We start from the raw sequence: 22126 nt of genomic DNA on the forward strand, positions 1-22126 counted from the left end.
GTGTCTCTCTCACACACAGACACTACATCACAAGAAGCCCTTCTGGAAGGTCTCCTCCAAAAGAACTTTGTTGGAAAGCATCATCCACACACAAAAAAGTGGATCAAAAGGGCAATGTGCTCCTTTGAAAAAGAGCCTCCACACAGCCCCTGGGCTTTTGAAAGAACAGGCCAGGCATGGAAAAATCAGGCCCCAAGGGGACTGCTCTTTTGGAAAAAAAAAAAAAAAAAGCCCATGGAGAGTCTACACATGATTTGTTTCACAAGGGGTGCTCTTCCTGAAATGGGAGCAGCAGAGTGCTTTCCAAAGGAGATCCGGGTTCTTTTGATTTACTTTCAAAAGAACGCCTCTTGTGTGTGGATGCGCCGCCGGATCTTTCGAAAGAGGCTCCTTCTTTCGAAAAATCTTTGCGTGCAGACACAGCCTAACCAATTGCCCGGCCAAGAAGTATGATTGAGTGTATGCGTAGGCTCTAAACTTACACAGGTTTTTTTCAAGTGCGTTTACTTTTTGTTCGATTTGTAAGTTCAAATTCCACGATGAAGAGATTGCATTCCAGCACTTGCAATGGAGGAATCGAAAAAGACTATTTTTACAGTGCAAATATTTAATACAAATGGTGAGCACTCTGCACTTTGTTATAATTTAAATCAATATTTGAAAATTATAGAAAACATCCCCAACCTGAATGAAATGGTATTCTATTTAATAGCATGATTAATAGTGTGATTATTTTTTGAATTGCTCAACAGCCCTAGTTTAAAATCTTTCTGTGAAAGATGTTCATGTCGCTCACATGTGAATCCAGGTGATTTTGGGGTAAGTCTATATGTGCCCCACCACTGACTAGCACTCCCTGGTCTGGCAGCACCTTAATGAGGGGGAGGGAAAAGCGCCTCACCATACACAGTCCCATACACAGAAAGGGTTCTCTTAAGGGTTCAAAGCAGGACTGGTTTCTCACAGGGTGGGGAAAGCTGGTTTATTGGTCTCACCAGCCTCACTGGAGCAAGGACTGTGACCCATGTGGTTGTCTATGCCACACAGTGGTTTGATTGTTGGGGTTATCTGTTGGATAAGAGATGATGATGCATCCTGTGCAGAAGCCCAAGGTATTGACTGTCATGCCAAGGGTCTAACAATGATGGCGTAGTGTCAACTGAGCTAGCTGGGTTAGCAAGCTGACCAGCAGAGAAAGGCAAGGCTTGGTTTTGGCTCTCGCTGTCTTATACAAGGGGTGGTTTGACCGCTTGAGTGGGAAAATTTGACTTGTGATTAACCTGCCTACTACTAGGAGAGCAGAAAATCCTGGCATGCTCTGATGCCTGCTGGCCAGCCCTGAGGCAGCCCCCTGTCTGCAGAACAGCATCAAGAAAGACCAACTCACCTGTTCCAAAGGTGGCCCTGATCCTTGTCATGGTGTTGTGAGGTCGTCCCCTTCCATTCCGGTTCCCAGTGTGGGCCCAATGCTGTTGTGGTATCCCCCTGCCCTCCTGGTATCCCTGCCAGGGGGAGGAACAGTTTCTTAACCTACTTGTCTGTTTGGAGTCTTGGCTTTATGCCGCTGTGTGTTAACTACTGAGATAGTAAAATAAATCTTGTTTGCAGCCCAGCTGTTGTGGGCACCCTGACTGGCCAGTGGCTGAGCTGGGGCAGGGCTGGCACCATTTATACATGGCCAGGGCCTGTGACCTGCCTAGTGAGATCTGGCAGCAGGTGCTGGGAGGCTCTTTCTTACTCCCCTGATGGGGGACAGAGCAGGGACCCAATCCCAGGCATGCATCCTGAATGAGGACCAAGCTGGGAGAATCCTACACAGGGTGTCCTCTCAGCTTTCAGACACGGCTCTGTTACACTGACCCCCGCTGCAGCGTCCTGCACTTTGCATTTGGGCTGAGGTGAGTGTGTAGCCCTGAGCACCACTGGGACCTGTTCAGCTGCACTGGAGGGGAGTGCAGGGGCGTACCACATGGCGACGCACACAAAAGGCTTGCAGGTGGGAGGGTGCACCCCCTCCCTTGGCGAGGGAACGGTCCCTTTTTGCAGCCTCACGAGGGTGGCTGGCCGTGCAGAAGGGAGGCAGGGTGTGAGCTGCTCTTATGCGGGGGGTGCCCTGTGGGCCAAACTGAGCTCTTTAAGGGGGCGGCTCCCCTCTGTAACATGAGGGATCACTACACAGAGCCTTGGGTGCAGACTGCGGTGCTCCGGCTGGTGAGGGCCCCGGCACTCGAGCAAGGGCTGACTGGGCTGGTCTGCCCACCCAAGCAGAGACACCTGCACCCTGCTCCGGTTTATGTCGGTACGTCTGGCCTTGGGTCACAGCCAGCTGGGGAGGCTCTGCCCAGTGCTCACGCTGCTGGGCGCTTGGTAATGCGGCTCCCGTAGGCTGAGTCCGGGGGCCATCGCTACGCCCCTGCGGAACTCGCTGCCCGGACTTGGAGCGGGCAAAGCCGGCGCTGGCCGTGCCAGAGGTCCCGCGCCAGTCGGGCTGGCGCCTGGGCTCGATTGCTCGGTCGGCGCCTGCTCCTGCCTAGCCTGTGGCGGCTCGCTCGGGGCTCCATTGGCGCTGCCTTTCCGCCCTCCACGTGGGTGTGCTTGAGATGGCGGCCCCGGAGCAGCTGGTGCGGAGCGAGCCCCGGGCCTCGGCGGCAGGTGGGGGCCGCTGTGTGCGGCGCGCGGCCCGGCTCCGTTCCCGCCCCGAGGGCTCGCCGGGAGGGACGGGCGCGGGCGGCCAGCCCGAGCCCGAGCCCGAGCCCGAGCCCGAGCCCGAGCCCCAGCCCCAGCCCCAGCCCGCCGGGAGGGGCACTTGCCAGGGCTCGGTCCCCCCGGCCCTCTGCCCCCGCCCCGAGCGCTGACTCCGCAGCCCTCATTGGCCGGGGTGACCAGCGCGGCCCAACTGTCGGGCGGGCCACGTCTGCTCGGGCGCGGCGTGGTTCCCGGGGGCTGGAGTTGCCGTCGTGGGGCACGTGAGACACCCCCCCCCCCCCGCCCGCGTCCTCAGAGGTTCCCTGCTTCGGCCTGCCCGGGCCTCTTTCTCCTGGCCGTGCTGTGCAGCGGCCCTGCTGCCTGACGTGCCAGTCAGGGCCGACAGGTGCTTTCCGCCCGCCCCACGGAGCTCTAGCTTTGGGCTTTAGCCGCGGGCAGTGACATAGCCAGGCTGTGTGGCGCAGGCATGTGGCTGTCAGAAAGAAGGCTCTGCTAGGAGTGGCTGCCGTGGGACCCCATTCCTTCTCCCTGGAGCGAGAAGGGTGTGTTCATCAGCCCCCAGCGGTGTGCTGACTCCAGCATCTGGGTGGTCTCAAGTGTGCCCTGCACCCTAGTAACCCGCCAGTACTGGCTTCTGGGTCAGCCCGGCTTTTCCTTCTTGCGGCAGCTGAGAAGAGATCAGACACCCACAGAGATGTCAGTGTCCCAATTGCCCGAGTTACTTTGTAGCATTTAACTTAGGGGGCAGTTTGCTTGGCAGGAGCCTGGATAACTCACACAGTGAGTGGGCAAAGCAGCTCGTGAGTCAGGCCTTTAGACAGCACTGAACACCTGTTTGCTGGGAGGCTCTGTCACGAAAGGCCCTTTGCAGGCATAAATAGAGCAGCCCTTCCACTGCATGGGCTCGTCTGGCAGCGTTGGAGCGGCTGACAGCCTTTCTGATTCAGAGTCTCCCACAAAAGGGTCTCAAGCGCTCATGGTGAACCAGGAATAGAAAGCTGCTCTTTACCGCTCCCGTCACTTCGTCGAGTGAGATGTGACAGAGTCAACACCTGCCCTTCCATTGCCCGAGCACCGCCCCTACAGCAGTGCCAGCCAGCTGCCACCTCCCCCTCCACACACGGCCCTGCTGAGTGACGGCCCCCGCCAGGCCTTTGCTAGCGGTATTGTGGGCACATTTGTGCTGGTGCTGTGCCAGCTGGTGGCACTCTGGTAGTGGGGAGAGTGAGGGAGCACCTGTGGGGTCCTGGTTGGATGGTGGGGAGGGGGGATAGTCTTCTGGTAGCAGATGCCTGACTTGGAGAAAGGGATCTCTGAGGGAAGTGGCCTGGGGGCTCCAGTGGAGGCAGGGTCTGTCTCAGGGCCTGGGTATAGGAGCAGGAGAGCTCCCTGTGAGGCTTTTGGCAGGCACTGTGTGCTAGGGCTGTGCAGCCTTAACTTCCGGCTTCCCTTGGGCCAAGACCTGGCTCAGGGCAGCCCCCTGGCCTTCCCCTGGGTTGGCCCTGGGAGGGGCTGCAGCTAAAGCTGGTCCTGGGGGGCTTCCAGGGCTCTGGAGAGCAGGATTTCAGGGGACTCCAATGTGCTGAGGGGTGCACTGGCCAGAGCTTGTGCAAGGTGGCCCAGTGCGGGGGGCCAGCCTGCTGCATGGGGCCCCATGTGGTCCTTGCATGTCAGCTTACCAGCTGCCTGAGAGAACACAAGGTTGTACATTCCCTGGGCAGTGACTGGGGCCTCAGGGTAGCTGGGAGCTGGCTGTGGACAAGAGCCTTTCGGCTGCAGCTGGGGGGATAGGGCTGTGCTGGAGCAGGCCTTGGCACCTTAGCTGGGCTTTCCGGGCTCCTCCTCTCTGTGGAGCTGCGGCTTCTAGGGGCTGGCCATTGCCTGTCCTGGAAGGGTCCTGCCTCCACAGCTCAGCAGAACGTTCCACACCAGCTCCCCGGGAGAGCGTTCCTGGCTCTGGTCAGGGCTCCCCATCTGCATGGGTCAGTGGCGGGAGGCTGCGGCCAAGGTGCTCGGTTAATTGTTTGGAGTTTCGGACCTGGGCTCGAGGCAGGCCCTGCCAGCTGCCCTGGCCCCCTCCAGTGGTGGCATTGCCGCCAGGCCAAGCGGTGAGATAGAAGGCAGTTACACGTCGGCAGTTTGTTCATGCTTTGCTTTTCTTACCTTTAATGTTAGTTTACTGATGGGTTGGAACATGACGCTTCCCCCCTGCCCCCCACGGCTGTGCTAGATTAACAGGCCTGGAGACTCCCCTCGTTACAGAGCCTGGCTGCTGGGGGGTGGAGACTTGCCCTCCTCTTGGCCAGCACCCAGTCAGTCTTTCTGGGCTGCTGGGGGTCGCTGTCTCCTGGGGTGCTCTTGGGCTTGCAGAAGGGTCTGTGCTCTGGCTCCAGGTTCCTTTGAGTGATGGGTGCTGCATTAACTGGCTGCTGGAGGCAATGGGGGTTTCCCTCTTTGTGACATGTCCAGAATGTCTCCCCATCCCCCCAGCCAGTCCTCGCTGCTGGCAGGATAGAGCTGGGCTCTCCCCAGCTCAGCTGGATGGTGGCCGCTAATGGCCAGTGTGGCGCAGACATCTGGTGGGTGGCTAGCGGCTCAGGGCCCTCCAGCTCTTGCCAGCTCCATTGGCTCCTTGCACGCGTGTGTGAAGTGCTCGGTGGCTCTCCTTGCAGGCCGTGGAGCCCAGCGCCGCCGGGTGGCTGTGCAGATCCCTGAGGCAATTCTCACCAATAAGGAGCTTCAGGAGGCGGTGGGAGCCCTCCCCAGCAACTACAACTTTGAAATTTACAAGACCGTCTGGCGCGTTCAGCAGGCCGAGGCCAAGAAAGGTGAGTAGAGCTGTGGCCTGGGCCTTGCTGTTCCCCGGGAATGGAGCTGTTGGACTTGGGGCCTGTGTGCACTAGCTCACCTTCTGGGCCACAGAGCGGGCTCATGTCCCCGAGCCATGCCAGTGCATGGGAACGTGCACGCTCCTAGCCCGCATCTGGGTCCCACTTGCCCTGAAGAGGGCCTCCTGTAAGCCGGGGGTGCTGGTGGCCGGGCTGGGAGCTGGGCCAAGCTGTCAGCCCAGCTAGGGAGCAGCTCCCTGCATTGAATGTCCCAGGGAGCTGGCCCTGACTCCCCACGCTTTGGTGTCTCTGTATCTCAGAGTTACCATGACAGTAGACAGGCTGGGTGGTGCCACATGGCTGTTGGGCTGGGAGGTTGGCGAGGGCCCCAGTTACAGCGCTGCTCTCTGTTCCTCTCCTCCCAGCTCTCTAGACTGTCCTCTAGATCTGACCCTCTTTTCCTGGCTGAGCCTTTGGGGCTTGGGAGGTGCACACAGATGAAGGGCATCAGCCCCTGGACCTCACTGGGCACAGGTGCCTGGCACAAAGGGTGCTGGGGATGGAGGGCTGCTGGGATCTGGTGTGTTTCAGCTGGGCTTGGGACTGTTGGAAGCTGAGCCCATTAGCTGTGCTGGGATTTTGATTTGTGTGTGTAGAGGCCAGTGCATGGCCTGCAGGTAAGGGGCTGCTGCGGGGCGAGAGGGCTGGAGTTTGCGGCAAAGAACCCCTGCCGGGCCCTCATGGGAGGAGTGCGTACCTGGGTGGGGGCAGAGAGGCCAGTGGGAGGCAGAGGGCAGGTGCTGTGCTACAAAGTCAGCTGATGTGTGCTTCCCCCAGCCCCTCACGGGGAAGGTGAGTCTGTTTTCTGGCCAGCCGCCCCCGGGGCCAGGGCAGAGTCAGATTCCACCCCAAGGGAGGAAGGGTGCCGAGCCCTGTGAACGTGCTGAGCCCAGCTGTGTGCGTTCAGCAACCAGCATGCTATTGCTTGGCGCTGGGGGCTGCCAGTGGGACTCCCTGGAGTGCTGCCACCTGCTCGGAGCCCTGGGAAGGGCTGGCAGATGGGGCTGGCGTTGCAGGGCCACGGAGGCCGGCTGGGGAGGGAGCATCACTCCGGCCTCCAAAGTGCTTAGCCGAGTGCTTAGCCTCAGAAGAGCTTTGGGAGTCAGGCAGCTCGAGATTAGTGTGATTCCCACCAATTGGCCTGAGACAAAGCCTCTAAATAGGTCTGGTGTTTGCCCAGGCTGGGTTCAGCTGCCAAGGACCTGGGGAGGGCTGTGGGGGACAGGCGGCGAGGCCAGGCTGTGCTAGTGGGATCTAGCTGAGATAACACGGGGATTAGCGAGACCTGCAGCTGGCCTTGCATTGCCTGAGAGTGCTCAGCCCCCCACCCCTGGCACAGAGCAGCCCAGCACAGGCAACCTGCTCACCCCTGGGGGGCCAGGGCAGCATGGACTGAGCCCGAGTCGGCTGGTGTAAGAGCGGCCACACTGGGTCCGAGCAGAGGCCCACCTGATTGGCATCCAGCTGCCGGCAGTGCCTGTGCTGGGGCTTTAGAGGAGTCTCCAGAGCACAGCAGTGATGGAGTGGTCCAGCTCCCAGCTGCCGGAGCCGGGATTGTCGCTGCGCAGCCAGTGGCTGTGCAGGGGCCTGGCCCTGTGAGCTCAGCACGTTGTTCAGAGCCCACGTTACTTCTGGCCCTCGTGGCATCCCGGCAGCCAGCTCCATGGGCGGGCGCGTGTGGGGAACAGCACTTCCTGCTCTCGGCTTCCACCCTGCTGCCCGTCACCTGGGCCAGCGCCCGGGGGGGCGGAGACTCGTGGCTGGGCTGCAGCCTGTGGCCCTGGGCCCAGACTCCAGTTCCTGCCCCCCGCTGGCAGGGAGTTCCCCAGCGTCACCTTCCTGCATCGCTGCTGGGGGGAGACTCCCTGCCAGAGTGCCGGGGTGCAGAGTGGGGCAGCAGCTGACGTCGAGCTCCTGGCTGATGGGTGGTGCCGGCAGCAGTGGTACGGCTGGGCACAGTGCTCTGCTGTGCCGTCCCCCCTTGGAGGAGCTCTGGGGAGAAGGCAAGCAGAGGAAGGGCTGAGCCGCGCAGGCTTGTCTGGCTCAGCGTGCCCTGGGGGCCATCCAGCTGGCACTGACGTGGTGGCTTTGCTGGGGAAATGACCTGCCGGGTGCACCCTAACCTGGGGCTCCATCTCTCTGCTAGTGGCTCTGCAGATGCCTGAAGGCCTCCTCATGTTCGCCTGCACCATCGCTGACATCATCGAAAGGTGAGTGACGGCCATGCGGTGGCTGCCCTGCCATGTGCCTGGCATCCCCCAGAGGGGCCTGGCAGGCAGCTGGCAGCCAGGTGCCTGTGGGGGAGCCCGTGGGTAGAGAGGGACTGTGCAGGGGGACCATGTGTGGCTGTGCCCATGGGGGCTTTGTGGGAGACTTTCCATGGGAGGGAGGTTGTGCCTTGGGGCTTGATGGAGGGTACCCATGGGTGGGGGAAGTGTGGTGATGGGGGCTCAATGGGGACACCCATGGGGAGGCTGTGTGCTGTGGGGGTGGGGCACACCCATGGGGAGGCTGTGTGCCGTGGGGGTGGGTGCCAGGGGGCGGCTCTGTGTGGGGGGCAGCTGTGGGGGTGTGTGCCGGGGGTAGCTCTGTGTGGGGCACACCCGTGGGGAGGCTGTGTGCCGTGGGGGTGGGTGCCGGGGGTGGCTCTGTGTGGGGCACACCGGTGGGGAGGCTGTGCGCCGTGGGGGTGGGGCACACCCAGGGGGAAGCTGTGCGCTGTGGGGGTGGGTGCAGGGGGTGGCTTTGTGTGGGGCACACCCGTGGGGAGGCTGTGCACCGTGGGAGTGGGGCACACCCAGGGGGAGACTGTGTGCTGTGGGGGTGGGGCACACCCAGGGGGAGGCTGTGTGTGGGGCACACCCATGCCTCATTCTGGTCAGCACCTGGGCGATGCTCTGGCTGGCATGCGGATTTGGGAGGGAGCCGGCAGGCAGCGCTGCTGGGTTTGCAGCAGGGAGCGGCGAGTGACAGGCATCCCTGGGCTGTGAGTAGGGTGTGGCACTGGCTAGGGGCAGTGCCCAGTGTCAGGAGGGGCACCAAGAAGCCCCCACCACGGCCAGGACCGGCACTTCCCAAGCCACTGGCCAGGGGCTCTAGGTGTGACTCCAGTACCTCCTCCCCTGCCCCGGTTCCCCCTAAGAGCACAGACCCTGGGTGCTGCCCCCTTCCCCAGTGGCACGCCAGGCTCCAGTGCTGCAGCACATCTGAGTGCTTGGCGGCAGCCTCTCTCCTGGGCATGGTGCCAGCCTGAGGGGACCCTCCCCTGGAGCCCTGGCAGCGGAGGCCGTGGGGAGCCAGGGCTGCGCAATGTGAGAGCGTGACGCCCTGGAGCCCATGCAGGGCAGGGGAGAGCTGCCGTGGGCAAGGGCTGTTCCTGGCCTGGTTAGTCCCCAGCTCCTAGTCCCATTGCAGCCGGCACTGACGTGCAAGCTCAGCGTGGCCTTTTCCCCCAGCAGCCTGGGCTCCGCCATGACACAGTGCTGCTCCTGTCTGCCGCAGTGCGGCGAGGTGCCCGGGTGGGCGGGAGTAGCCCTGCAGGACTGCAAGGCCCAGGGGCAGGGGGAGCCTGTTCAGAGCCTGGCCTGCACTGTGGATGGACAAGGTCAGACAAGTCAGGGGGCTGGTACCCTGAGGGGTGCCCGCTGCAGTCCAGCGCTGGGCAGGTGGACGGGAGGACTCTGCCTTGCTGTGCACTGATGAGCCAGACTGGGGCGGTCCCAGGCAGCGAGGGGGCTGGAGCAGGGCTGATTGGAAAGGCTGGGAAGTGCCAGGTGGGGGGTGGGTCTCTGACACTGGAGCTGGCCAAGGGCCAGCGATGGGGGAGTGGGAAATGGGCCATTGTAGGGCCAGGGGGCGGGAGCGGGGCAGTGCCATCGCTGAGCCATGTGAGATGGGCAAGCCAAGGTGGTCTGGCCAGAGGAGTGCCGGGGCCCGGTGCCAGTAAACCCAGACTTGGAGAAGCCTTCCCAGTGGTCGGAGGCGCCTAGGGGAGAGACCCAAGCCGGAAGCTGCTGCCCCGAGGTCAGGACTGGACGGCAGTAGAGAGGGAGTGCCTGGCCCTTGAAAAGCTGCCGTGGGCTGTTCGGGCAGCACTTCCCTGTGTGCGGGGCTGCCCCGGGCAGAGGGGCTGATTCTGGCTCCTACTGTGCAGTCCACCCTCTGGTGGAGAGGGAGGTGGTCAGTGGGAGCTGATCCCTGGCCCTGGCAAGGGGGTGTGCACATGCCCGGCCAGCCAGAGGGGCCCCACTCGGTTGCCGCTAGTGGCAGGGCAGGATGTGATGAAATGGGGCCTTTTCATAATGCTTTGTCTGAGGACTGGGTGCGCCTCAGTTTCCCTGTGAGCTGCCTGCCTCCGTGGGTGGGAGAAGGGAAGGGGCTGCTCCTTGCAGAGACCCCTTGAGGCTCAGGAGCGATTGTCACAGGGGCTTTGTCCAGCCAGTGTTCGGCCAGTCGGGAGTTGCTGTCGCTTGAGGGAGTGGCAGAGTCGCAGCCCGCGGGGAGCTGGCTTTGCAGATGGAGGCAGCTGGGCAGGTGTAGCCTGCGCCAGGGAGTCTGCAGCCCCTTCTCTGCCTGCCAGCTGGGGTCCGCTTGCCTGGGGAGGCCCTCGTGTGGGGCGTACGAGGTGGGGGCCTGGGGCTGGCCAGTGGGGCAGGGACCAGCACCAAGAGCAGCAGCAGCCCAGGGTGGTTGGGCCTGGTTCTTCCCTGCCCCCGCGCTTGCTGGTGGGCCTGGGTGGGGTCTTGTGCGAGAAACGCGGGGGGAGGGAGGGCGACAACCAACTGGCTGCGGCCCCAGGGGTGCTCTGCTTTCTGCCCCCCAGGGAGCCCTTGGCGCTGCCTTTGGGGGCCTGCGTGGGAGCTGCACGCTGCTGTGGGCAGCTGTAGCCACCCAGCCAGTTGCTAGGCAGGAGCGTGCCCAGGGCTGGCATGGCGGGCACCCGTGGTGGGCTCGCGCCGCACCTGGGGGATGGGGCCTTCCGCCCGGACTGGCCCTGCTACGATGCTGCTGTCTGCTCACACTGCCTGGGTGCAGGAGGAGCCAGTGCCCCGTCTCTGCGTGGCAGCTATGCCACTGGGGGGGTGGTTCCCAGACACTTGTTGCCTGTCTCCTTTGCTTTGGGGGGGCTCGGAGCCCCTTAGTCCCTCCCACAGGAGGTGAGTGGGGGGAGGTCCCTGTCTCTGAGCCCTGCAGCAACGCCCAGCATGGGAAGGGGGGTGCCAGGGACCCACTGCCAGAGGCCCCTGCTCTGTCACCACTGCCCTGCAGCAGCCCCGAGCTCTGGGCTAGGACGGAGACCCCCTTACCTTGGCTCTGCTGGCGGCTGTCTGAAGGGGTCTGCGCTGACATGGGGCGGGGGGGTGTGGGACACTTGGGTGGCACCAGCCTGCCCTGCTCCCCCCGGCCAGCTGTGAGAGGGGGCCCACCTGTGAGGGGCAGTGCTCAGAGGGGGCAGCCCACCCAGGGGCTCCCTCCCTACAGCAGGAAGGGCAGGGGGCTGGCGTCTTCCTGTGCTCCCAGGCACAGACCCGATTGGAGCTGTCCCTTGCGTGGCCCCGGGCGCCCAGCTAAATGCTGGTGGAGTCTGTCCAGCACAGTAGTGACGAGCACTTGCACAATGGATTGGTTTGAGGCCTCGTTAATAAGTGCTAATAGGTTTTTCTTTATCTACTTCCTGACAAGCTGCGCAGCTCCCCCTGAGGCCGAGCTCCCCCAAAGAGCAGAGCCAAGAGCGCAGCCTGCAGGGCTGAGCCCTGGGGACCGACTTCCATGGGGCTGGACTGCGGACCGCTGAGCCGGGCTGGGCGGGTGAATTCCAGGGGATTTCGTCACTTGACACGATCTTAATTCCTGGGGCGTTGGCAAGCCTCTGGGCTGGGGCTGGGGCTGAGCTCTGTGGCAGCTGGGCTGTGCTCCGATGCTGCTGTGTCTGCTTGCTGCGGGGCTGCCGCCAGCTGGAAACCGCAGCCTGGGATTAGCTTGGAACGCTGCAGATTGGCTCTGTCCGTCAGGGCTGGTGGGAGCTGTCCCTGCAGAGGAGCTGGGGGAGCCTTGCCAGGCAGGCGCTAAGAGCTCCGGCTGGGGGTGCAGGCACTAGCCAGGCTTGTTCACAAGAGCCCCTTCGGCTGGGCACGGCTGTACCCGTCCAGCCCCCCTGGAGCAGGTCTGCAGGGCCATGGGCAGTGGTGTGCCCAGTGGCGTGGGGGCAGCATGTGTTCTGGGCAGGGCTGGGCTCCGCTCTCAGCTAACAGGCTCCAAGTGGGGCTGCTAATCCCCCTCTGTGACCAGCCCCCAGTAATTGCACAGGGCCCTGCAGCCTGACAGGGCTTCTCTGCCCTCCAGGCCATCTCCCCTTGGAATGTGCCGGCTCTCAGCAGCCTCCCTGCACGTTCCGCTGTGTGCCTGGGGAGTTCCTGTCCCTGTCCTGGGAAGGCTGGTTCAGCCTGGCCTGGCCCCGCTGCACCTACGTAGCTGGGCTGCCAGCTGGTGCTTCCACTGGGCCAGGCCCATTGACTCTGCAGGGGCAGCAGAAGCCCTTTGTCCCGAGGCTGGACCAGCCGTGCAGCACAGTCTGGGGGGTAGTCCAGCTGCTCGCCGGTGGCCCCTGGCAGCACTGGGTGCTATTGGCAAGGGGGGCCTGGCGCAAGCTGGCTGTGCTCCCTTCTGTAAGGGAGCAGGGGCTGGGCAGACTGGCTGGGAATTGGGACAGGGCTGGGAATTGTAAAGGACTGTGCCCATCGCGTCCCACGTGCCGCAGTTGGGCAGCAGGGCAGGCAGCTTGTTGGCCATGGGCCACCTCTGGAAATCCATCCCCCATGCACGGCTGGAGACAGGTCTGGCCGAAGGCGCGTCGTCCTGCGTGGGTCGCGAGGCTTTAGTGGCTGCTGCAGGGTCTGGGCTAGCTGGGAGCATGGCCTGGCTGGCGGGGGGGCAGCAAGGCCCCTAAACCAGGGAGGGGGGAGAGAGAGGAGCAAGGAAGCTTGTGGCAGGCAGCTGGGGTCTGAGACGCTCTGAGCTGTCTCTGCCAGTCAGCATGGGGCTCTGCGTCAGAGGCCAGGGCGGGTGTGTGGGGCAGAAGTGCCTCCCCAGGCAGAGCTGGAGCTGAGCGAGCACCCTGGCCTCCCCCTCAGGCTGGCTGGGCTTATGGGCCCCCTGGCAGCCTGGAGGGGTTTTCTGGGGCAGCCCCAGTTCTTGGCCCTGTTGCTGGCAGCAGCTCCCACCCCTGCAAGCACCCGGGGCTCAGCCTAGGACCCCAATGCTGTCCTGTGCCCCAGGCGGAGCCGGCTGCTGGCATGGAACTGTTCCCAGCACGACCTGCTGTGCAGGGGACTTTAATGACTGTCATTAACGGCATAGCAGCATCATTAAGAGCCAGTGAAGTTGTCACATCGCTGGAGATACTGCAACCCCTGTGATATAGGACGGGGTTTCTGGGCACGGTGAGAGAAATCAATCTAGAGTATCTCTTCTTAAAATCCGGGCCACTGACGGCCCCAGGCTGGGATTTCCTTCTCACTAAGGCACATCCAACCAGCCACCACAGCACCTCTGCTAGCCCCATAGGCCAGCCAGAAGCCGCCCACGCAAACCTACAGACTTCCCAGTTGCTGCACCAGCCCAGAGCAGCAACCCTCACAAAGGGAGGCAGTTCTGAAAACCTATTTCACCAACTCCACGCAGATGCTTCTGGGCCCCAAAGGGTCCAGCCACCACCCAGGTCAATACATATTTGGATCTTACCCAAAGCAGCAGGCTCACCCGTCGTTCAGAGCTAAACATCTAAAGGTTTATTAACGCAAACGGAAGAACAGAGCGAGAGAGAAGCTGTTGAAGTGATACTTTACGCACATCAGTTACAGCTATCGACGCAGCCAGCGATGTTCTCTGCTGATTCTCCAGCGTCTCTGACAGCCCATCCCAGAGGGGATATAATTTTGGGTCCTGTATCTTTAGCTACTGGAGAAGTGGTGAGCTGGAGCCAGCAGGCTGGAACGTGGATCCTTTGAAACAGGCACAGCAACAAAAGACACAGGTCCAAGATGGACACTCTTAGGCCCACCTCATGGTTCTCCCAGGTCAGGGGCAAAGCCCTTCCCCCTTCCATCTGGCCCTTGAGGCTCAATGTCGTCTGACCCAGGTGAGCCGCTGTGGCCAAATGCCACACGCCCCAGTCGTTGACATGGCAGGCGGGGGGAGATCTGATTTCAGGCCCTTTGCTCAGCCCAGGTCCCTGACCAGTGGGCTGCATTCCATGGGCAAGTCCCACCTTTCGAATGCTCGAGCCTCTGGTTCCGCCCTGCTGTTCAGCCCAGCGCCCCGCGGGGGTGGAGTTCTCACCTCCCCTTGGAAGCTCAGCCCGAAGTGTTTGCTAACGCAGCTGTGAGCCACACGCGAGCTGCACCCACACAGGAGACACGTGTAAGTAGCACACGCAGGTTCAAGGCACCCGCAGCTTTCACGAGATGCCTCACCCTCCCTGCCCCCCAGCACGATAGTGGGGCCAGTAGATACGCTGGGCGCATAACGTGGCTTCCAGACCTAATATAAAAATCCAGTCACGGGGGCATTGACAGGGCCGCTGGGGGGGAGCCAGCCCAGCCCAGCCTGTGCCAGGGGCCCTGGACCCAGCAGGCCCCAACACTCACTCCCAGCCATGGCAGACTAGCTATAATGCCTGCCAGTCTCCTGGATCCTCTCACCCTCTGGCTGGCAGCAACCGCCTGCATCCCCTCCACTCGCCCTCCTGCTGCTTTCCTATGTCCCCTTCTCAGGACTCACCTTCCGCTGGCTGGGGCCAGCTGGGTGGGAACAGCCCATGGGGGCGGTGCCCCCCAAGGAATGGCCAGGAGCTGCTGTGGTTTGGTTTGTGGTGCAGCTGAGGCTTGGTCCTGGGCTGGGGACACCCCTAAGCCCTGGCTGGCAGCTCCTGCATGCAGCGGAAATGCCTAAGGCATCTCTGGCCCAGCTATGCCCAGTGCAGGCCCCCCAGAGGCCCCTATGCAGCCTTGTGCAAGTGGTGAGGGAGGATGGCTGGGGCTCTGGGCGGAGGGGTGAGGGGCAGTGCCAGCGAGCCCCAGCACAGCCTACCTGCAGCTGCTCTGGCTGGCTCACTCCCAGGCTCTGCACAGGCGTAATGGCTAAGCTGCAGCAGGGCTGTTCTGAAGCCGTTTGCACTAGAACTGTGAGCTCGTTACACTACTTCCGTGCAGCCTGCCTGTGCTAATGAAGTTGGCCTGATGATGAGCGCCCTGCTAACGAAGTGCATTTTTCTTTGCTTCTCCTGTAAGGACTCGCCCAGGGCCCTCCAGCCAGCGCGTGCTGTGGCTCTGCTGAGGGGGCTGGGCCGTGACTCCAGCGGGTGTGTGGTTTGCTCCCTGGCTCCCTCCAGGACTGAGCTGCCGGCTGTATGCCCGGCTGGCTTGCCGCTGCCCTCTGTGGGGAGCATCATTCCCTGGACCTCATGCTGGGTGCCCCTGGCTCAGGAGATGGAGCCCCCTGGCCCTGCCCCTGTGCTGGGTTTGCCTGGGCTCCGGTGTTCCGCCCTCCCACTCCTTGGGTCCAGGGTGCCCCCAGTCAGGCTGGGCGGATGGGCCTGTAGCTTGTAAATGCCCACTAACCTGCCACCCCTCAGCCATGGAGCTTTGCCCCCGAGCCTCTGCGTCCTGGAGTGAGGGGCTGGTCCATGCAGGATCGTTGGGCTGCAGCAAAGCCAGGGTTCGGGTGATGGGTTTCTCAGGTGCACGTGTGTCTGGATGTGATGGGGTTCAGGGGTCCCCAAGCTCTGCACCCGTCTGCAAGCAGGAGTGACTCTCACTCAGCAGGAGAACAGCAGGTCTATTAACCGACAGGACACAGCATCGTACAGAGGAGTCAGTACAGCAATCACGCACGGCCAGTCCAATCCATGCTGGGGGGAGCCCCTGGAGCCGGGGCCTTGCCCCCTCCTTTGTCTTTCTCTCTCCCAGCCCAGACTCACTGCTTCCCAACTCCAAGTTCCAATTCAAACCCCTCAGGCTCCACCTCCTCCTTTGTCTCCAGTCCAGAAGTGTCACCAGGTGGCCAGGGTACCCCCAGCAGGAGCCCCACAGCCTCTGTGAGCCACTCACGTACACCCATATCCCCCACTCCATCACATCTCTCCCCCCTTCCAGACCGAACTGAGCGGGGTCACTCAGCCAGTGACCTGGGGAAGTTCGGGGCCCTCCCCTCATGACAGGGCATCGGCTGTACCCTCCATGTTCCCCTTGATGTTACCACCTCCACGTCATAATCCGGCCCGGGCAGGCCCCATGTCAGGAGCTTGGTCGTGGCCCCTTTCATGTGATGCAGCCGGGCAAGTCCCGTTGGGTCCCTCGGGTTGGTCGGTCTCCCTGCTTTGGCCTCCGGTCCATCAGCCACGTTCTCAAGTCGAGCAGGCAGAGCCCGTACAGCTGCTTCAGCACCAGCGGATCAGACAGTTCTTCTTCTGGTCTGGGCCCTGCCCCAGCTGATCAACAGCGCATACAGCTGCTCCAGCAACTGTTTGTAATTCACTTACAGTCCAGTAAGGGAAGGTACAAATGCTTTCCACCCTTGGCATTTAGCCAGACCACCAAAATGGTTGTGTGCCTCAGTTTCCCCTTCCATGCCACACAATAGGTTTGGACTGTTCCTCCTCATGTGAGAGGTTGCAAGGCTAGTTACAGGGAACAATGGTGACATTTCAGAATTACAAACGCCTTCAACATACAATTCCTGCTTCTACATCAATGTCATCATGTTACATGGCTCTTTCCAAACATTCAGTACATGGTACAATTCTACAGCGTTTGGGAGCAGCACCCCTTGGTTACAGCAGTCAGCGTGAGTAACAGAACAAACCCATTGCAATTGTACATTTACGTTGCTCTTTGGTAGACCACAACCTTTGTGTAACCTCCTGGAGAATCTGGCATTTTGGGGCTAAATGGCTGAGGCCCTTCTTTGCACCATCAAATTCTAATCTCCTCTCTTGCCCCCTGGGGTGGAAATCCGATCTCTCTGGCTGTGCCCTCCCATTGACAATCTCCGGGAGATGGCCCCTCCCAGCCAGCCTGGAAATTTGCAAACCAAACTGCTGCTCTGTTGCTTTCTGCAAGTTGCTTTGTGAGTCCCAGACGTATCCGCGTGGAGGAATCCCTGTTTATCCCTTACTGGCCCACCAGGCCCACAGCTCCTCTGTCCTTCCACCTCCAGCTTCTGCCTCCCCCTGGAATGAGAAGTGGAGTCCAGTGTGAGAATGAGTGTTTCTGGAGACGGGGAATTGCTGGTGCTCTCCTGCACCCTTAGAGATTGACTGACTGTGCAGCTGTTTCACTTGGTTCTCACAGGGCTGCTCACATTCCTTGGCTGCTTTCACTTTACTGGGACCAACTTCCAGTTCCTGAGAAACCTTCACCCTGCCTGCTCTGGACCCTTCCAGGGCACAGCCAGTGGTTTCACACTTAGGCAGGTCCTGGCCATCAGGAGCTGAAGCAAACTGCTCCCAGGCAAAGGGCTGCTCTGGCGCTTACAGACAAGCACCTTTCCCATTCACTCTCCTTCCCCCTCCCCCCCCACTCCTGTTGCTGTTTCTTGTTCTCACTCTGCACCCCAGGGACTTTCTCTGGGGCTTGGGGCAATTTGCATACATTTTAATCTATAAAGAATGGAGCGGCGCTGGCTGTGGCTGGTGAGTCAGACCCCCCCATCAGCAAGCTCAAGGAGAGGACCAATTTCCCGCTCGCCTGAGAAGCAGCATCTAAGCACGTTAACTTCATCCCCTCCAAGAGGCAGTGCCGGGGTCCAGCTGGGCTGGGGGCTCCAGGGGCCTCCTGGAATCTCCGCGGCTCCCCAGGAGTCCTGGGCGGCCGCTCTCCCTGGTGCGTGCGCGGGGGAGGTTATCGCCCTGCCTGCCGGGCTGCAGGGAGCCAGATGACGGTCGTTCCTGGCGTGATGCTGTGTGCCATTGTCCTGCTGCAGGCTGCCTGAGAGTAGCTAATGCCCCTCGGCTGGTCTGGGGCTGGGCTGCTGTGTGCCAGCCAGTGAGGACGGCACGTCCATTGGTACAGCAGCCAGGGCCCAGGAGCTGGGCTGTTCCCTGCAAGGGGGTGTTTGCTGCCAGGCTGCTGCGTGCAGGGCCAGGCTTGAGGGAGGTGGGCTCCCTTCCCCGCCCCGGCACTGACGAATGCGATTGAGCTGTTCATGTTCAGCACACGCTGCGAATCTCCCCCTGCCATCTGGCCTGATCTGCCCACAGTTTCTATTCTCAGGTGGTACGCGCGGCTGCCCCACCCTCGGCAGCGGCTGCAGTGTGGCATCGTGCAGGGGGCTCTGCCCAGCAGCTGGGAGCAGGGCCTGGGGGGAGTTTGATGGAGTCGCTCCACTCCAGGGAGCGGGAGGCTCTGGGACCCCTGATCTGGCCTGTGCCGGCCAGCCAGCCTGGCAGTGTTGGGGGAGCCCCTGTGAAGCCGACGGGTGGCGTGAGCTGGCGGGAGGCACCTGATTGCTGCGGTGGATGCCGGCCGACCCATCGGTGTATCCTCCTTGGCCTGGCCTTGGGGTGCTGCCACTGCTGCCTGCGCTGTAGGGCTCTGCCCCTAGCCGCTGCTGGACTCAGCTGGGCTGGTGCTGCTGGGAGTGGGTCCCCCGGGAGTGGAGGGCTCCTCAGCAGAGCCTCTGACTGAGCTGGCCCCTCCCTGGGCAGGGCAGGTTGTGCCTGGGTGCGCTAGCCCCCTGCTGCATGTGCCGCCCACGCTGTGGGGCCCTGAGGGCCGGGGCGGATGGGGCTCGGGAACACGCGGGTGAATGAGGAGCTAGCATGTGGTGTAAGCAGCCCCTTGGGGCAGGTGGGGGCTGGCTCCTCACAGCCTGCTCCTGCACTGCCTCCCCAGCTCACCCCCCAGGCTGGGGCAGGGCCCTTGGGTCACAGAGCAGACTGCCGCTGCTCCCAGGCTGTCAGACGCTGCCCCACCCCAGCCTGGGGCATGCCAGCAGGCGCTGCGCTCCCTGCCAGCTCTGGCTCTGCCGTGCTGTGCCGGCCGGGCACTAGGCGTTCAGCTGTGGCTCTGCTGTGCCGTGCCGGGCCGTGCCCACCAGGCACTAGGCATGCAGCTCTGGGTGCCAGAGGTGAGCGTGATGGAGCGCTGTGACTCACTCACTCTGGGCACCAGCTCGGCAGCAGCTGCTCCGCTTGCGGGGCCGGCAGGCCAGGCACAGTTCTCACCCGAGGCCAGTGCCCAGGACCCCTGTGAGGCTGGAGAGGGGCCCTGCCTGCTCCCCCTGGTGCCAGGGCCGTTGGCATGCTGGGCGCACAAGGTGCAGGGAGCCTGGGCTGAGCAGGGGTTGGGTTCAGGCCCTGCCAGCAGTGCCAGGCGAGGGTTGACAGGAGCTTGCAGAGATGTGGCCAGCGTGGCCTGGATTGGATCTGACCTGTAGGGGCTGTAGGGCCGTGCTGCAGCCTGGTGGGGGGCAGCCCAAAGGGAGCAAGGGGGCTGGGAGAGGCTCTGCCACTTCTGTGGGGCTCTGTGCCCTCCCCGTCCCGTCGGCTCCACTGTGCTTGTTCCAGCAGCCGCAGGAGGCTCCGGGTGTCCTGGAGGGAGCCTGACGGCACTGCCTCTCCCCTCCTGCTCCATGCTGAGGCCAGCAGCGCAAGGGCTGATGAGCAGGTAATCCCCTGAATTGCAAACGGGGTGGATTACCTCTCTCCTGCCTGCTCCAGGTGCCCCTCAGGGAGGAGCTTGTCCCAGTCTCCCGCAGGGGGATTGCAATGGCCGCACCCCATGGCAGGACATGTGGGCCTGGCCCTGCCCTGCCCTGCGGTACAGCCTGGCACAGGGAGGTCAGAGGCAGCAGGCCAGCCCAGGGGAGGGCCCCAGGGACATGCTGGCCTGGGGCAGGCTTTGTGCGCCGCTCAGCTGGGCTCCAAGGTGGGACCTCTTGTGGGCCCAGGCCTCAGCAGTGGGGCAGTGCTTGGTGTTCCTCCCCCAGCCTGCAGCTCCCCCTGCGTGGCACCGAGCCAGCTGCCAGGAGCCCAGCACTGGGGTCGGGGAGGCCCCTTTCCTGGCCCAGGGCTGGGGGAGGGGCTGCCCGTGCCTGGGGCGGTGCAGGGGAGCTAACTGGCCCTGGTGGCATATGGGTGTGAGGAGTTCCCGCATACGGGGGTTGGCTCTGTAGTCAGGCTGGGCTCCAGCCAGGCGGCTCTTGGCCCAGCCCCGAGGCCAGTGCAGGCAGGTTTGGTCCTGGCCAAGCAGCCAGTTTGTCCCTGGGAGGTCTCCTGCAGCGGCACAGCCCCAGGTGTTGTGGCTTGGCTTGCCCCCTGCTGCCAGCACTGGCCTCATGCTCCCCTCTGCCCCCAGGTTCACGGGTGCTGAGGCGGTGGTAATGGCAGACGTGACCTATGGTGCCTGCTGTGTGGATGACTACACTGCCAGGGCCCTCGGGGCGGACTTCCTGGTGCACTACGGACACAGCTGCCTGGGTGCGTACCCTGCCGGGCGCTGGAGGCGTCTGCCGGCTGCTGCCTTGCAAGGCGGTGGCTCAGGATCAGCGCTGAGGGAAAAACTGGTGTAGAGCAGTCTGATCCTCTCTGGTCCTGAACCCCAGACTGAGCCACCCCACCCAGCATCCCCAACCCTGGTCCCTGGGCCGATCCGTGCCCTCCCCTGCCCAGCAGCTCCATCCCTGGTCCCTGGGCCGATCTGTGCCCCTCCCCCGCCCAGCATCTCCATCCCTGGGCTGATCTGTGCCCCTCCCCCACCCAGCATCTCTATCCCTGGGCTGATCTGAGCCCCTCCCCTGCCCAGCATCCCCAACCTTGGTCCCTGGGCCGATCCGTGCCCCTCCCCCGCTCAGCATCTCCATCCCTGGGCCAATCTGTGCCCCTCCTTTGCCCAGCATCTCCATCCCTGGTCCCTGGGCTGATCCGTGCCCCTCCCCCGCCCAGCATCCCCAACCTCAGACCGATCCGTGCTCCTCCCCCACCCAGCATCCCCAGCCTTGGTCCCGGGCGGTGCTGGGCGAGGCCTGGGGGAGCAGATGGCAGGTCTGGCTGGTGCCAGCTCTGCTCTGGTGGCAGCAGGGGCTGGTTTCAAGGACGGGCCAGAAGGCAGCTCTGTGCTCCCTAGGCAGACGGGTACTCCAGATTCAGTTACCATGGAAACTGCGCTGCCGTCCCAGAAGCTGCTAACTTTGAAGTCCACCCAGGGTGGAATCAGCCCAAAACTGAGAATAAGCCACTCGGGGTTTTCAGGTGGTGCTGTGGAATGGTTGTGCTGCCTAACAGAGGGCAGGGCCAGGCTGGGGCGGGCTCCCTCTCCCCACCTGGGGGAGTGCATGCAGGTCCGCCCAGGCCCTGGCCCAGGGCGGGAGCTCCAGCTGGCTGCAGCAGGGCCTGGCTGAGGATGCCTGGGCACGTAAATTTACAGGGTGTGTAAGTGACATCTGGGAGTCACCTTTTGCAGAAGATTGCAGGGCTGAAAGCCGCAGTCCCGGGCCACAGCTGCCTGAGACCTCTGTGCCAGGCCCTGTGCCCACAAAGGGCCCATCTGTCCTGTGGTCCTCCAGCACTGCTCTGCCCCCAGCAGGGAGTAATTTGGCGCTTAACTGTGCTCGGGCGAGTGGTGCTGAGTGGGGCAGTGACTGGAGCTGTGGATTGATGCAGCCCCATCTTCTTTAATTATTTGCTTAATCGTGGGGACACTGGTGCTGTAGCACGGTGGGCAATGAGATTGGTGTTGAGCGATTCCCTGGGTGGCATTACCCAGAGAGAAATGCCTGGGTGCTGCTTTCCTTTCCTGGCCCTGCCTCAGCTCCCAGCGCTCTCCTGGCTGCATGCAGCACGCGTGAGCCTGGCCGCCCTGTGCTGGTGCTGTGGGATCATGCACCAGCTCCTGGCTAGCTCCGTACAGGGTCACGAGCCCTGCCTGCCTGCCCATGAAACCTTCCTGCTTAGCAAGGTCCAGGCCTTCAGAATACAGCGCTGGCCAGTGCACAGGGAGCTGGGAGCCTCACAGCGGGGTACAGGCTCCCTGCTGGCTTCTGCAAGCCAGTGCAGTGCTGTTGGGGGGTGCTGGCTTCTGCAAGCCAGGTGCAGCAGCTGGGCTCACGCACGCTCTGGCACTGTCCCCAGCTGGTGCCTGTGTGTGGGCTGGAGGGACGCTGCTGTCCCACCTGCCAGCCGGGCTGGGCAGCCAGCTGAGCTCCCATCTCTCTCCAGTACCCATTGATGCCACGCAGGGGGTGAAGATGCTCTACGTCTTTGTGGATATCAAGATTGACACATCCCACTTTGTGGAGTCCGTCCGCTTCAACTTCCCCCAGGGCACCTGCCTGGCGCTCGTCAGCACCATCCAGTTCGTCTCTGCCTTGCAGGTGAGACGGGCGTAAGGCCTGGCTCTCCCACCAGTCAATTCACAGCCCCCCATTCCACCTTGCTGGCTGGGTGCCCACGTTCCCGTACCCCACGAGCAGCTGCCCCAGAAGGCTGGTGAGTGTCTGGGGGTGTCTGGCCCCACTCCTTAGGGAGCCCCGAACTT

The 22126-nt window shown here is 62.6% G+C and overlaps 1 protein-coding gene across 4 annotated transcripts in view; it reads left to right on the forward strand.

The window, feature by feature from the left end:
• Window positions 1-2600: 2600 nt before the first annotated feature.
• DPH1 (diphthamide biosynthesis 1) overlaps window positions 2601-22126 on the forward strand; it is a 46360-nt gene continuing 26834 nt past the window's right edge. For 2 of the 4 annotated variants that reach the window (XM_075013328.1, XM_075013329.1), the window contains exons 1-5: window positions 2601-2652; window positions 5379-5534; window positions 7741-7804; window positions 19949-20070; window positions 21808-21962. In XM_075013328.1, coding sequence (XP_074869429.1) covers window positions 2601-2652; window positions 5379-5534; window positions 7741-7804; window positions 19949-20070; window positions 21808-21962 — 549 coding nt within the window. Of the gene's footprint in view, window positions 2653-5378; window positions 5535-7740; window positions 7805-19158; window positions 19259-19948; window positions 20071-21807; window positions 21963-22126 lie in introns of those variants that run through there. The other 2 variants (XM_075013330.1, XM_075013331.1) reach the window with 2 other exon arrangements.

The sequence above is a fragment of the Carettochelys insculpta genome, chromosome 19 (genome assembly GCF_033958435.1).
Source record: "Carettochelys insculpta isolate YL-2023 chromosome 19, ASM3395843v1, whole genome shotgun sequence".
Taxonomy (NCBI): domain Eukaryota; kingdom Metazoa; phylum Chordata; order Testudines; family Carettochelyidae; genus Carettochelys; species Carettochelys insculpta.